General features: G+C 34.8%; 1 protein-coding gene across 1 annotated transcript; it reads left to right on the top strand.

Moving 5' to 3' along the window:
• The first annotated feature begins 8,118 nt into the window (after positions 1–8,118).
• On the top strand, positions 8,119–8,661 carry LOC110942687 (RING-H2 finger protein ATL67-like). The gene has a single exon (XM_022184459.1). The coding sequence runs from the start codon at positions 8,119–8,121 to the stop codon at positions 8,659–8,661; it is 543 nt and encodes a 180-aa protein (XP_022040151.1).
• The last annotated feature ends 7,377 nt before the right edge of the window (positions 8,662–16,038 follow it).

Genomic DNA, 16,038 nt, shown 5'->3' with positions numbered 1-16,038 from the left:
TTTCAAGGTCAGTGGGAGCAGTACCAACCCTCACGAAGAATTGCAAGAAGTACAAGACGGGGGGGGGGGGACTCGTCGCTTATCATTACTCCATTTACTCCTCTTGTATCCAATGCAACAACTGCACCTGAAGCTACTGCACAAATTCCATCTCCACAATCAGAACCCATTATACCTCATAACGAAGGCACATCAAACACTCAAAACCAAGACAACGCTGAACCCGATAATCAACTCAGGAGGTCATCTAGGCAAAGACGGCCTACTAATTGGGATGATTATATTACCTACCTGACTGAAATGGATGCTGGAAAGGTCAATGATCTTACCTCTTATAATGAAGCCATTAGCAGTGATCAGTCTTCTAAATGGAATAAAGCAATGATTGATGAGCCTGAGTCCATGAAGAAAAATGACGTTTGGGATTTGGTAGAATTACCCAACGGTGTCAAACCTGTAGGATATAAAAGGGTGTTCAAAACAAAACTAGATCCGAATGGGAATATTGAACGCTATAAAGCGAGATTGGTTGCAAAGGGCTACACTTAGAAAGAGGGAATTGATTATCAAGAGACATTTTCACCTATCTCTCGTAAAGATTCCTTAAGGATCGTTATGGCCCTAGTAGCTCATTTTGCTTTGGAGTTGCATCAGATGGACGTCAAAACCAGTTTCCATAACGGAGACTTAGACGAAGATGTTTACATGAAACAACCTGAAGGTCAGGAGCATCTAGTCTGTAAGTTGAAGAAATCCATTTATGGGTTAAAACAAGCATCACGTCAATGGTACCTCAAGTTTGATGAAGTCATGAAGAGACAAGGTTTTATGAAGAATCAAGTGGATCAATGCACCTACCTCAAGATGAGTGGGAGTAATTTTACTATACTTGTCCTTTACGTAGATGATATTCTATTGGCAAGTAATAGTTTAGACATGTTGCATAAGTCGAAGCGGTTACTCTCGCATAACTTTGACATGAAGGATCTCAGAGATGCTTCTTACGTCATTGGCATCGAAATTCACCGAGATAGGCACAAAGGGATCTTAGGATTGTCTCAAAAGACTTACATAGATCGTGTCCTTACGCGTTACGACATGCAACAGTGCAAACCCTTAGTCGCTCCAGTAGTTAAGGGAGATGTTTTCGGTTCATTCCAGTGTCTGACAACAGAGGTTGAAAAGGAGCAAATGAGCCAGATACCTTATGCGTCAGTAGTCGAGATCCTGATGTATGCTCAAGTCTGTACTCGCCCAGATATCGCTTATATTGCTGGAATGCTAGGCCGTTATCAGACTAATCTTGGCCTAGATCACTGGAAAGCAGCTAAGAAGGTCCTTAGATATCTGCAAGGGATGAAAGACTATAAACTGACTTATAGAAGAAGTGATCACTTAGAAGTGGTAGGTTATTCTGATTCTGACTTTGCCAAATGCAAAGATGACAAGAAATCCACTTCGGGCTACATCTTTATGTTAGCAGGCGGACCTATCTCATGGAAGAGTCATAAACAACAGTTAACCACAACTTCCACAATGATGGCAGAATATATTGCTGTTTACAACGCAACCTGTCATGGAATGTTGCTTAGAAATCTGATCATTGGACTCAAAATCGTTAATTCCATTTCTAGACCAATGAAGCTTTTCTGTGATAACTCAGCTGCCGTTAGTTTCTCGAATAGTAACAGTTCGACTGGAGCTGGTTTATATCTCGATACAAAATATTTGTTCATACGTGAACGAGTTGAGGAAAATAATCTTTGTATTGAGTATATTAGTACTAAAGATATGCTTGCGGATCCGATGACTAAAGGTCTCCCACCTAAAGTTTTCGAAGAACATGTATCGAATATGGGACTTATTAAAGACCTTATTTAATGGCATATTGTATAGCTTATGTTTTAATTAATGAAATTTCCTTGGTTTGATTTTGTATGTCTCTAACATATGTTCTGCCGGTGTAATGACATATAGACAAATATAAATACTAATCAGGCGCTAAAGGGCTTATACGTATTTTGATCGTAACTATTAGGTTTTAACTTGAGGCTATAGTATGACTAATGGGGGTCCTGAGTCGAATGATGATTCAACGACTGTATTTCTCTGCTATAGTTCTTGGTTTAAGGCTAAACTGAGTGTTAACTCCTGGCCAGGGTCATCTAATACTCATGATAAATGTTTACTCGGCTAAGTGGGAGAATGTGAGATTAAATATATACTTATTATAATATTTAATCTTGTAGCCATTATACTCATTTATATTATATAGATCAAAATATATTAATAACCTATTAATAATTAGATGGTAATTGTTGATGGACGATATTACTCTTATTAACTAATTAGTTTTCCTCTTGGGTGTATATATAAGGAGATTATTAGAGAGTTTAAAGGTTAGACAATTACACAATTCACACAACCCCAATAACATCAATTTCGGCTCCCTCTCCATAACTGAATCCTTCCCTTGTTTCGGTTCATCACCATCATAATTTTACACCCTAAGGAGGAACCAGATCATCCTGACAAGTATGTTAAACTCAATGGTTGCATCTCTGACTGAATTCTCTGCTGGTCTGTCTGCTGTAATAGGTATGTTATTCATGTTTTCCATTATGTTTAAACAGAACTGATCAACATCTGCATCACCCAACAAACCTAAAATCATGGACCATATATCCACTCTACCGTCAATGTGTCATTGTGGGAGTTAATTTCAAAAAAAAGGTAAAAAAGTTTTTACTCTCACTCTTTAAACAACCTCTTCCACCCTAATTTAGACTTCTAAGTCATCTTATGAGTAATCTCTTAATTTTTAAACACATTCTACATTAGAAGAAACATCATAGAAGAACCAGAGAAATGTTAAATATGTTTCCTACCTTAGAAAGAAAGCATTTGCGATGCTATCCCAAGATTGACCATGAAGAAGCTATCATTGATCATGACCAAGCTTAGTAAGACAAGAAGATGTTATCGACACGTCATCGTATTAGTTGAAAAATGTTAATGATAATGTATACCAATTAGAGAAAATATCTTAAAGAATAAAATCCATTGGTTGAATACTAAGAACTATAAGATGAATCACTTAGCATCATCTCTATAAATCATTCTATTCTTGTAATTATATAACTTCAAATTCTAAACTTATCACATATTATTTTCAATTCATTAAGGTGTTGTTTGATTTTTTCTGAAAAACTCTACGCAAGCTCTTCTGTCTGCGCCGCGCAGACCACGCACAGACTATTGGTTTTTCCGAAGGTGTTTCATTAAAAAATGTCTGCGCAAGCTCTTCTTGGTGTAGACTTGTCCCAATCACTTCTAAAATCTTTTAAGGTTTGCAGAGAGTTAAACACCACCACTTACCACCACCGCGCATCACCAGAATACTTACTTTCAACTCTTTAAGTTCTTCACAAGAATACTTACTTCTAATTCCTTTAAGGTTTGCATAGATCTTATATAACTTATAATTCTAAACTTTTCACATATTTTTTTCAACTCTTTAAGTTCTTCACAATAATACTTATAAAATTCAAGAGTTTTAAAACTTGATAACCAATTAAAAATTAAAAATCATTAAACCTAAATCACAAGATTTAATATAGTATTAGAGCTACAAAGGAGTATGACTTTTCATCAAATTAGTTAGGTTCAAGCTTGTCAAAATGGTATAACAGATGCAATTGACACACAGAAAATCTCAAGAACAATGAGTATAACAATCACACGACCTTCGACGATTACAGTAAACAAAGAACAGACAATACAGACTGCAACTAACCCTCTATCCTCACACAATGAGATTATTAACACAATAATCTTCAATACTAAAATTGAATCTCAAATCCTAAACTACTGATTCAAGGTGAATCAAAGAAGATCTACGAAATCCCTAAGTATTTGATGGAGAGAGAAACTAGAGAGATGCAGATGAGAAATATCTGAACAATAGTTGAGTCTGGTGGTAGATGAGGCTTTATTATAAAGAGGATCCATACCCGGGTTGTTAGATGGTCATAACCACTCGGTCTTCAAGTAGTAGTTGTCTTGAGTCCACTAGTCCACTAGCCCAAATTCTTCCATCTGGAGTCCACTAGCCCCTCTTTCAGCCCAAACTCATTACATGTAACAAAAACAAATAACCAAACATTATTAAACTGAATAAAAGAATAAATAATTTAATAGCTATTATTATTAGTTATTTTCAACACCCCCTTAGTTTAATAATCAAAAAAGTTAATTAAAAGGATTATGCAGACAAAGTTTTAAACACAACTACTTTTGTTGCCCAATCAAAAGACCTTTTGTTAACACATCTGCAAGTTGATCCTTTGAATCAATTCCCAAAGTTTTTATTACACCTTTTGAGATTAGATCCCTTAAGAAAAGTAAATCGATCTCAAAATGTTTCATCCTGTCATGAAACACATGATTTACTACAATAGACAGAACTGCAGAATTATCACAAAATAGCTGAACTGGTAACCTAATAACAATTCCCAATTCAAATAACACATTTTAAGCGACATGATTTAACACGCAGCTGCACACATAGATCTATACTCAGCTTCCGCTGAAGATCTAGATAAGCCTGCTTCTTACTCTTCGAGGATATTAATGAATTACCCAAAAAAGCAAAGAACCCAGTCACTGATTTCCTAGACACAAGACATTTTGCCCAATCTGAATTAGCATATGTACTAACAATATTACTAGGCCCTTTGCTTAATAACACCTCTTCAAGGAGCTTGTTTCAAATACCTCAGTAACCAAAAAGCAACCTTTAAATGACCATTAGTAGGTAAATGCATAAACTGACTTAAAAAGTGCACTGTGTATGATATATCAGGCCTAGTATGTGCAAGATAAATCAACTTGCCAACTAGTTTTTGAGAACCAGTAATATTAGCAACTATATAACTATTTTCTTTACACAAAGACATTATAACATGATTTTGTTCAATAGGGTTACTAACAGGTTTGCTCCCACTCATGGCATACTCTGTTAATAACTGTAGACAATATTTCATTTGGATAAACACACACCATAACTTTGTTTTATAACTTATATCCTAAGAAAATACTTTAACTCTCCTAGATCTTTTATTAAGAACTCAGACCAAAGTTTTTGTTTCACATATTCAATTTCACGAACAGAATTGCTAGTTATAACCATATCGTCAACATAAACCAGCAAATAAACAGTAACATCTTTGTGAATTTTAAAAAACAATGAATAGTCACATTTACTTTGACTAAACCCCATATCAATTAACAATGTAACTAACTTTTCATTCCACATTCAAGGAGCTTGTTTAAGCCCATTTAAGGATCTGTTAAGTTTACAAACTCTTTTTTCATCCTTAGAATAATAGCCATCAGGCAAAGACATATAAACATCTTCATTAAGTTACCATATAGAAATGCATTATTAATGTCTAACTAATATAATTTCCAGTCATTATTAACAGCAATAGATATAATACATCTTACAGTAACTAATTTCACAACAAGGGAAAACGTTTCATCAAAGTCAACACCTTGTTTATGACTAAATCCTTTGGCAATAAGCCTAGCTGTAAACCGTTCTATCTCACCTGTTGACTTATATTTTATTTTAATCACCCATTTACAGCCTACCAAACTTCTACCAGAAGGCAACTCTACCAGATCCCAGGTATCATTTCTATGAAGAGCTTCAATCTCTTCATTCATAGCAGATACCCAATTGGGATCTTGGGAAGCTTCATAGAAATTTCTAGGCTCAATGCTTCTATCTAAGGCAGATGTAAAGCATTTATGTTTAATAGACAAACTGGAATAGTTAACAACCTTTTCTATTCCACATTTAACTTTCCCTTCAACAATGTAATCACTCAAGTTTCTAGGTAACGTAGAACTCCTAGTAGACCTCGTAGGTGTGGGTTGGACCTCAACCTGATCAGTTTGTATATCCTCAGAAGTATGATCCTCAGCACTGGGAGTCATCACATGCTCAGCCTAATCAATATTGGTATCACTCGTACTAAGCTGCTCACCTTGAGCCCTACCCATAGTATCCGTATTTCCTAATATTGACCTCTAAGACCCATGTGTCCTCGACCCTTTATTGTTTTGATCATTTATTTCAACATCGGGTGTTGTGAATGTTTGATGTTCTAGGGTACGTATCATATATATCAAAAAAAGTTTAAGTTTGTTTTATCAATATTACTCTTTTCATTCATTGAACCAAAATTCAGTTTATCTTTAAAAGGTATAACTGATTCAAAAAACTTTACATCTCTTGAAAACAACTCTGTTTTATTATCAAAACTAAACATTTTATAGCCTTTATTTTTTCATTTGAATACCCAAATAAAGACACACTTCTCAGCTCTATTGTTGAGTTTATCATGTTCATTTAAAATAGTATAAAACCCCAGACAACCAAACACCCTTAAATGTGAATGCACTATGTCTATCGCTTCCGTCAATCACGTGCTTGAACGTCAAATGTATTGAATCGTAGTTGATCAGTTTGAACAAGATTAGGTTGATAGAATAATGTACATCCACGCATACTGAAGAGTCAAGCTCGCACGGATCAACACAAGCAGGTCTGCACGAGCTGAGCGTAGAATTAGGGTTTCCAGGTTCGCGCTAGTAGGTCCGCACGAACCTGCGTGCATCCGTGGATGTTGTCTGGTGCAGACCTGGACATGCTATATATAGGAGTCTTGTTGTCTTGTTCATTTACATGTTTATGGACTTGAGTGGGGAACTCTGTCCAAGTGATTTCGTGGTTTTGTACTGTTATACAATCAATAGAAATCATCTTGTAATTACTTGTTCTTGTTCATTCCACTCTCGTACCTGGATTCCGCACAAGATACGAGATCTTAGCAACTAATTGTACATTCAAGAACATCGGAATCGGTCCAAACACGTTCCTACGAGTGGTATTAGAACGGTTGATTGATTGCAAGGACTAAAGACACAAGAAACAAGAAGATTCAAGCAAATCAGAGCTGAATTTCATCATTTTCAGACCCAACAACACCAATCATGAAAATGCTTTTATAATTTAATATTGATTCCCTTTAATATTTAAGAAGTCAAATTATTTAATAATTCGATTTCTTATATTTATGTGTTTTATAAATAACTAACTACAAACTAATATAAACTAGTGGATTCTTGCGCTTTGCATTAGTTCGGTTCGTTATAGTATATCGGCAATTGGTATAGAAATCGAAAGAGATATGCCCAAAAGGATATCGATATGTGTTTATATCAATCACAAACCATAAAAATGAACTCGGTTTGTCACGACTCCGTTAGCATACCGGCACTTGCTTATAACCTATGGTAGCAAAATACACTCATTGCAAATACAACTTTGTTTTTCACAAATTTTGTACGTCATGTCAAGAAAACTATAAAAAAGAACATGTACCGGTACCATTGTTATTTAGACGATATTGCTTCAGTTTGTCACCATAACAAAAATCAACTATATTTGAGCAATTCAAATTAAACTTATATTGTAATGTAATATAAATTTTTAACAAGTAATAAAGTAAATAAACAAATTTGTTTGATTAACACAAAAAATAATTTACTTACAACAGATTATACCAATTTAATAGGGTTTTTTTTTTAACAAATGAAAAAGTTTGTTTATAAAGCTTATAATTTTTTTATATAAAATCGGATAAAAAAGATTGATCCCTAGAATTATCTGAAAAAATAATTAATAGAATTAATGTCACTGACGAGAATGGTTATAAAATGTGAAATTTATTTGTTGATTTGTCAAAATATCCTTTTTTTAGACCAAAACCATGAGTACCAAAACCCTAACTTTATCTATATATAATTTGATATATCCGTATGTGAGGAAGAGATTATTGAAAAAAACAATTAAACTATAAAACATTGAGATAACGAACCGCCATACGCTTCTACTTATAAGTAAGTTATAACAAAATAATACTCCAAACCATAATCCCACACAGATCTTCATTCGACGTCTCTACCCTACTTCCACTGTCAGCCACCAACAAAGCGTTCGTGAACCACCCCAGCAGCCTCCCTATTTGAACCCGTGTACGTACAATCATGTCTTGTTCGTACGCTGTCGTAGACCGAGTATCAAGGACTTTCGTAATCGTAAATGCAACAACTGCTGATCACGTGGATGTATTACTTGAGTTGAAGCCGGACTCATCGGTAACGGTCCATAATTACAATATTGAAGACATTAGTAACAGGGTGTTGTACGATGATGGAACTCCTTATAGAATATTGAGAATGGCATTCACAGCTATCAACGGGTCTGTAGTGAGTGCTAGATTATTTAATGGAACCGAAACTCTTGAACACAGTGATCTAACAGCAATGGATATGGCAAGCCTTATATTGCGTTGTGAGTCTTATTATAAAGATAAGTCGAAGTTTATAGAAGACGCGGTGAAAGTAAGTAGATTGGGTAAAGAGAAAGGATGTGAAGAGATTTGTGCAATTTGTCATGATGAATACCAAGCGGAAGATATGATGGGAACAATAGAATGCAAACATAGTTTTCATCCGCAATGTATCAAGGAGTGGTTGAGGAGGAAGGAAAACTGTCCGATTTGCAGGGCTCATGCTGTGGCTATATGAAGGCTTATACCTGTTGCTTCATGAACATTAGGTTAAATTGTATTCAGTGGTAGTGGTGAATCTTTGTACTTTTGATTTTTCTTATTTGTACTTGTTGTCATTGTTTCATGTAGACTTATGATGTTTCAAAGCATTTATACTTTGGTTGTAGCATATAGATCTGACGTTAATGACTGATTTTAAAGACCTGTTTGTTTGATGTTGATGAAGAACATGTGTTCATGTAATGTCTCTAAATGAGGAAAAAAAAGTTTGAAGTACTGAAAATTAAGTGTCCAATTTGTTGTTTATATCACAACTGTATTCATTTTGCAAGTTGCCTTACATGTTGAAATTATAGACAATATACTAACAATCCTTTGATTGGTGTACACATTTTGATTGATTTTTCCCAAGAGTACCCACAATAACAAACATGATCCATCCACTTTTTCCTCTAACAACAATCCATTCTAAACTACTCCAAATCTTCCCTTCATCCCCCATTTTTCATTTTGTTTAAACTATATCTATCTAATGTAATTATTTTATGATATTTTTTATGTTCCGTTTATATTTAAATTATATAAAACAAAATAAATTAAAAATAAAAAATAGGATAGTAAAATGAAATAAGTATCGATTCACTAAATGAATAAATAATATAATTTCCAACAGTGGCGGAACTAACCCACTAAATTAGGGGTATCGTAACATTTTTTACCGTGCAATCATACAATATAGAAAAACGACAATAAATAAATCAAGTAAAACAAATACCTAATTAATTGGGCCACAATTTCAATCATATTATTAATAATTTGGGTGGGCCATTGTTTCAATCGGGCTCCCTTAGTCTACAAGTTTAGGTTGGTTAGGGGGTATCCTTGTATTATTTTAAGGGTATCTTTGGTATAAAACCGGAAAATATACACTATGAATACGCACTTGAGCCGTAGCCCGTGCTATGGCTGCTAAATAATTGGGTCCGCCCCTAATTTCCAACCTATGAATTAGCAACATTTTGTTGCTTTAGGTTCTTGTAATATATGTATTGGGAGTTCTTTCATTTTTTTTTCTTTTAATCTAAAGGATTTTATCTTTTACATTTTAATGCCTTTGACTTTTTTACTTCCAAACCAAAGTTTTTCGTTTTTTTCAATTTAATCCAAACACTATTTTTTATTTTCAACCTTTCGTTCTAAATTTTGTGAGTCAACACGTCGCTACATGCATGTGGGGTTTAACATTTTTTCGTCTGTTTTTTCCTGTTTGATAGGCCAGTCGCAACGCGTCTAATTTTCTCCGTTTGACAAGTTCATCGCCATGCGAGGGTCGTAAATCGACTTAGTTATATTTTTCTATGTATTACGTTTATGACTAATTTCTTCGCATTAACACGCCACAACGGGCAGGCGTGATTTAACGATTATACGTCTGTTTTTCATTCGGTGTTATTTTTTACATTTTTCTTTATTTTATTTGTACGAGCTCTTCTGATATTAGTGATCGCTAGCAGTGGTGCGACATTATTGATACTTGGCACTATTTTACGAACGTATTTAACTTATTAAGTTTTTTACTAATAACTTGTTTCAAGTTTACCGCTATACCTCCTTTAATGGAATTGAAATGTATGTTTGATATAATGGAATTGAAATGTATGTTTATATTAGGCAAAAATAACAAGTTACGAACTTGATTTTAAATATGTAAAATTATACCCGTTAGGTGTTCGTTAAAATGCCTAAGTGAAAAATAAATGTTGAAAATTGGACAAAAAACGCATGTATGGTTTATATGGCAAATTATGCGTTAAGACTTATAAAAAGGGTTCGAAACGGTTTGTGAATTAAACTCTTTAGGCAAGGAAACTGGGTCGTCAAGCGAACAAGCCCGTGGTGATACACGTTTGAAAGGAGCGCTTTGAAGGTACGTAACTATTAGTTTCGTTACGTTATGCAAGAATGTTTAGTTATAGCTTGTTAATAGTATCGTGGTGTGATATGCGCGCGTTTGATGTGTCATTGAAGTGACGAAATTTACTCGATAGATCAAACGGGTCAAATTTAATGATTAGAGTATGTTTGGTAAGCCGTGGAAGTGACGAAGTTCACTCGGCAAACCAAATGGGTCAAAGTAAATGGTTAAAGTATGGTGGGAATAAACCATACGGGTTGAAGTGAACAGTTAGAATCGTTCGGTGTATCATAGAGAACGGGTCAAATATTGGTTAGAAATAGTTTGGCTTGACATTAAAGTGAGGATTTTCACTCGTCAACCAAACGGGTCAAAAACTATGTCCTTATATCGATTCTTGCGCGTAAAGATTTGAAAGCCTCATATTGCGCTGGTGCTAGATAGCAATTTTAGTAATGAATGGTTATACTAAGTTAAGGTTATGAATCCGTGTTATCGGGTCGAATGGTAGAAACTAGTTGCAAGAATTGCATAAAGTGGCAATGCTTGAATTTATAGAAAACAAGCATGAAATTCGAATACAAGCGTTAAGCCATGTAATGGTATAGATACGCCAAGAATTTCAAGCCCGGGGAATGGGTAAATAAGATTAGAATGCCAAAGAATAAATTGGCGAACAATTTGCACACATAGTTAACGGGTCGAATAATCGAAACAAGGATTTTGTGGGCCATTCGTTCATAATCCAGGTTTCGTTAAGTGATATTTATATGGTTAGATCTGTAATCTTAATACGGACATATAGGAAAAAGAATCGGCTAAAACGGATATGTAAATAAAAAGTTATGAGGAATTAAGCGAAAAAAAAAATAAAGAAGGCTGGGCTGGGCGAATCGTGGGTCACGGTTCTGAACCGTGGCTCACAGTCTGGCAATTCTGCTTTGAGCTGGGCGGCGAACCGTGGGTCATGGTTCTGAACCGTGGCTCACAGTCTGGCAGTTCTGCTTTAAGCTATGCGAAACGTAGGCCACGGTTCTGAACCATGGCTCACAATCTGGCAGTCCTGTTTTGAGCTTGGCAAACCGTAACCTACGATCGGTTTGAAATAAAACTTTGATTTTGTTTGTTTTTCATTGTTTAGCAATAGAACTTGAATTTATTTGATATTATGATGTCAAAACTAATAATTGATGTGGTTTTGACCCTAGGTAATGCTCGTTTCGTTGTGATGTTGATCAAGCAAGGAAATCAAGAACCAAACACAAGTTTTGAATGCTGCCGCGATAATCTAATTTAGTTCAAACCATGTTGTTTTGTAAACACTTCTAAACGTTGAATATTTTAATCTAGTTAGTTGACTATGTTCAAATGCTATAATGAAGTATAACTTAGTTTATTAAATAAGTTTTTGTTAGCTATGTATTTCGTTTTTAAAAAGCCCGTTATTTTATGATTAAACAATAGTATTATAAGATGAGTGTTACAAGTTGGTATCAGAGCTCAAGGTTGTCAACAAAGTGTGTTCGGTTCAAGCTTGATCAAACATCCGGTAAGAATTAGTCATTTAGTAAATTTTATTTGAATATTAGAAAAAGAAAATTGATTTGATATGCACGGGAGGAGCGTGTTAACACACACAAACCCGGAAAATGCACTAAACATGAATGGTTTAAGCAAGTGGTAAACTTGGCTAAACCAAAGCGAATGATGCATATGTTATAAAACGAAATGTTTAATAGTGACATAAACATTACAGATTCGAGATGTCTAGTGTTGATAAAAGATGATTAGGTAGTATAAACCCTAACCATAGATTGACTATAAAATAAGTACTTATGAAATAAGTATATTTAAATGCCTCGTATAATAAGACGGGCAACATTGAATAGCAAGATTAATAATAAATTGGAAATGTTCGAATGATACGATAACCGCATCTGAAGATGACGGGAGATAAATAATGTAAATGAAGGAAGGTTCGGAAGCATGACAAAGAACATGCTAGCAAGCAACTCAAATCAAGCGATGACTTGAGACAACGGACTACATCAAGGCAAATATCAATCAGGTACACGTTATAAATTACGATAAGATAAGTAGAATGCAATAATTCACATAATGAACGATAGTTGCATATGAGCATATATGATTAGTGAAATGAATGGATTATGTAAATATATATATATATATAAGTATATATATATAAGTATATATATAAGTATATATATATATATATATATAAATAAATAATGACGAGTATGTGAAACCGAGGTAAAAGTAATCTCAATAAATATTGCAATGGGAAGGAGTGCATGTACACTCGAACCCGGGAACTTAATGAAGTGAATAAATGTTGTGTTGGGAAGGAGTGTAATTACACCCGAACTCGGAATTTGTAATAGTAGTAAATGGCGAAGACAAGGTTATAGACTTGGCCAAACCAAATAAAACATGTAGGAACATCGTTTATATTGATAAACGATGTGGGCAAATTCCATACAACGACATGGAATAATAAAATGAAATGAATTGATTTCTGTTATTGTTACAATAGAGTGATGTCAACCATAGTTGGCGACAATACGGTATTCCTCATGACGGAGGAGATGCGCGAAAGGAATAACGCTTGAAATAGTAAGGAAAACGCAAACTAGTAAAATAAGAATGTTAAAAACATTAAGATAAAGAACCTGGGTAACGGGTCGTAAGGAAGTATAGGTAAGAACCGAGTAACGGTAAACGTAGGACAAACCTACGTGTAAATGACGTTAGAAGTCATAGAGTTGGAAGGATAATTCAGAAGAAAACAAATGTAGCATTAGACTACGGTCAAGGTCCATAGAATTCAAGAACGAAAACGAATGATTTCTAAACTTAAAAAGGGTGCATTGACACCAAAAGTATATTTTAGAACGAGATGAGTAAAAGATGAATCTACGGGATCATCACAACCTTCAGGAATTATAAGTAATGTTAAGGTCTACGAGACCAAAAAGACCCTTGGGTCACAATTAGAAATAAACAAACTGTTGGAGTCTCACCTTAAAAAGGTGGAAAATTAAGGAAATAGCCTATGAGACTAAGTAAAAGAGAGCCTACGAGTTAATAATGTAAAGCAAGGAAACTGGTTGTAACTCCCCGTGTAAAATAGTAACGGGAGGTAAGGTTAGTATAGAAGCGATGGGTTTTGCTAAGTTAATTAAATAAATTTAAATGAAGAGATCATGAAGGGTCTGGTTGACAAAAAAATGACGATTTTCGATAATGAAAAGTTTTATATAAACTTAAAAATGACGTGAAGCGATCACTGTTAAGAAAAGTAATATGAAATATAACCACGTTATAGTGTGAACTATGACATAGGGATAATAGAAGTTTGTAAGACTTAAGAAGGCAAAGTGGATATACCCGGGCAATGGGGTATAAGGTAACCGGTGACTAATAAGTCTAACCGCCAAGACGAGCAATCAATAAAGATAAAGGATAAGAGCCGAAGGTAACGGCCCATGAGGCCTTACACGTAAAAGGCGCATACGCTTAGAAACCAAAAAGACATTACTATAATTCCCTAGTACGATTAGTGAAAGCGAGCAATGCCCAAGTAAATCACCAAAATCTGGTTCATTAAATTTAACCCATTGATTTACGTGATAAAGGTTTCGAGGACGAAACCTCTTTAAGGGGGGTAGACTTGTAACACCCCGGAAATATTAAGTTTTATATTAAGAATTTAAAATCCGTAATAAACAGGATAAAGTAACTAGGAATAAATAACCTAGTTAAATCATAAGTCTTATAGTAATAAGGAAAATTGTTGAAATAAACTACATGTAACTTGGAACAAGTTTGTTTTAATTAAAATGTTAGACACCAAAACACACAATTTAAGTGTGTGTTCTGGTCGAATTCTCCAGAGAAGCCAGGAAGCTCCCCATATCAAACCCTAACTGGCTCAAAATTGACAAATTGAAAGGGTAAATCTAACCCAAATCGAAATCCAAGTGCAAATTCGTGATCACCTCGGTGAAGGGATTATAAGGTATGCTACATTTCATCATTTAGTTCCATCTCAAATTTCTTGATGATTTGTGAGATCGAAATCTGAGCTTGATTAATTGGTGTTTAGATGAAATTAGTAATGAAAACATGTCTAGGTGTAAATCCTAGTCAATAACTTGCTGAATTTGTGTTTAAATTATGAAGCTCATGATAATCCATTTATAGGTTAAATGGGTTTTGTAGAAATAGGATGAACACAAGAATTATGACTACCAAAAATGGTGTTACTTGATTTCTATGGGATGATTCTGATGATAGCATGCATGTTTGATATAATGGAATTGAAATGTATGTTTATATTAGGCAAAAATAACAAGTTACGAACTAGATTTTAAATATGTAAAATTATACCCGTTAGGTTTTCGTTAAAATGCCTAAGTGAAAAATAAATGTTGAAAATTATGCGTTAAGACTTATAAAAAGGGTTCTAAACGGTTTGTGAATTGAACTTTTAGGCAAGGAAACCGGGTCGTCAAGCGGACAAGCCGGTGGTGATACACGTTTGAAAGGAGCGCTTTGAAGGTACGTAACTATTAGTTTCGTTACATTATGCAAGAATGTTTAATTATAGCTTGTTAATAGTATCGTGGTGTGATATGCGCGTTTGATGTGTCATTGAAGTGACGAAGTTCACTCGATATATCGAACAGGTCAAATTTAATGATTAGAGTATGTTTGGTAAGCCGTGGAAGTGACGAAGTGTTAGTGCATGCATCTGTCGACTTCATCTTGTATCGAGTCTTAGACTAGATAGAATAGATCAGGGCACGTTGTACGAGAAATTAGCATGTTTAGGTGTCTAAGAGGCTGATTCCGCTCGTAGAGACCCTATTCCGCTTGAAATGACATTTGTCATTTTCAAGCGGAATCACAATGTTACTAATTCCGCTCCAACTGTATCTTGTTCATTTCAAGCGGAATGAAGTGTCCTATATATAGTCTTTCAGGCGAAATCGGTTGGAACGTTCTTGTTTTTCATACCGAAGTGCTGCCGGTGTGTTTTGTGACTGTACGAGCTGTTATATCAATCAAATCAGTGATTTAAGTGAATTGCTAGCTGTTTCTATATCATTTTCTTGTTTTCCGCACCTGAAACTGATAAAAACTCCTCTGATCGACTCGTTTGGGTCAGTCGCACGATCCTACACGAAGTTCACTCGGCAAACCAAATGGGTCAAAGTAAATGGTTAAAGTATGGTGGGAATAAACCATACAGGTTGAAATGAACGGTTAGAATCGTTCGGTGTATCATAGAGAACGGGTCAAATATTGGTTAGAAATAGTTTGGCTTGACATTAAAGTGAGGATTTTCACTCGTCAACCAAACGGGTCAAAAACTATGTCCTTATATCGATTCTTGCGCGTAAAGATTTGAAAGCCTCATATTGCGCTGGTGCTAGATAGCAATTTTAGTAATGA

This window comes from Helianthus annuus, chromosome 16 (genome assembly GCF_002127325.2).
Source record: "Helianthus annuus cultivar XRQ/B chromosome 16, HanXRQr2.0-SUNRISE, whole genome shotgun sequence".
NCBI lineage: Eukaryota > Viridiplantae > Streptophyta > Magnoliopsida > Asterales > Asteraceae > Helianthus > Helianthus annuus.
The sequence above is the reverse complement of the archived record's forward strand: the minus strand, read 5'-3'. Positions and strand labels throughout refer to the sequence as shown.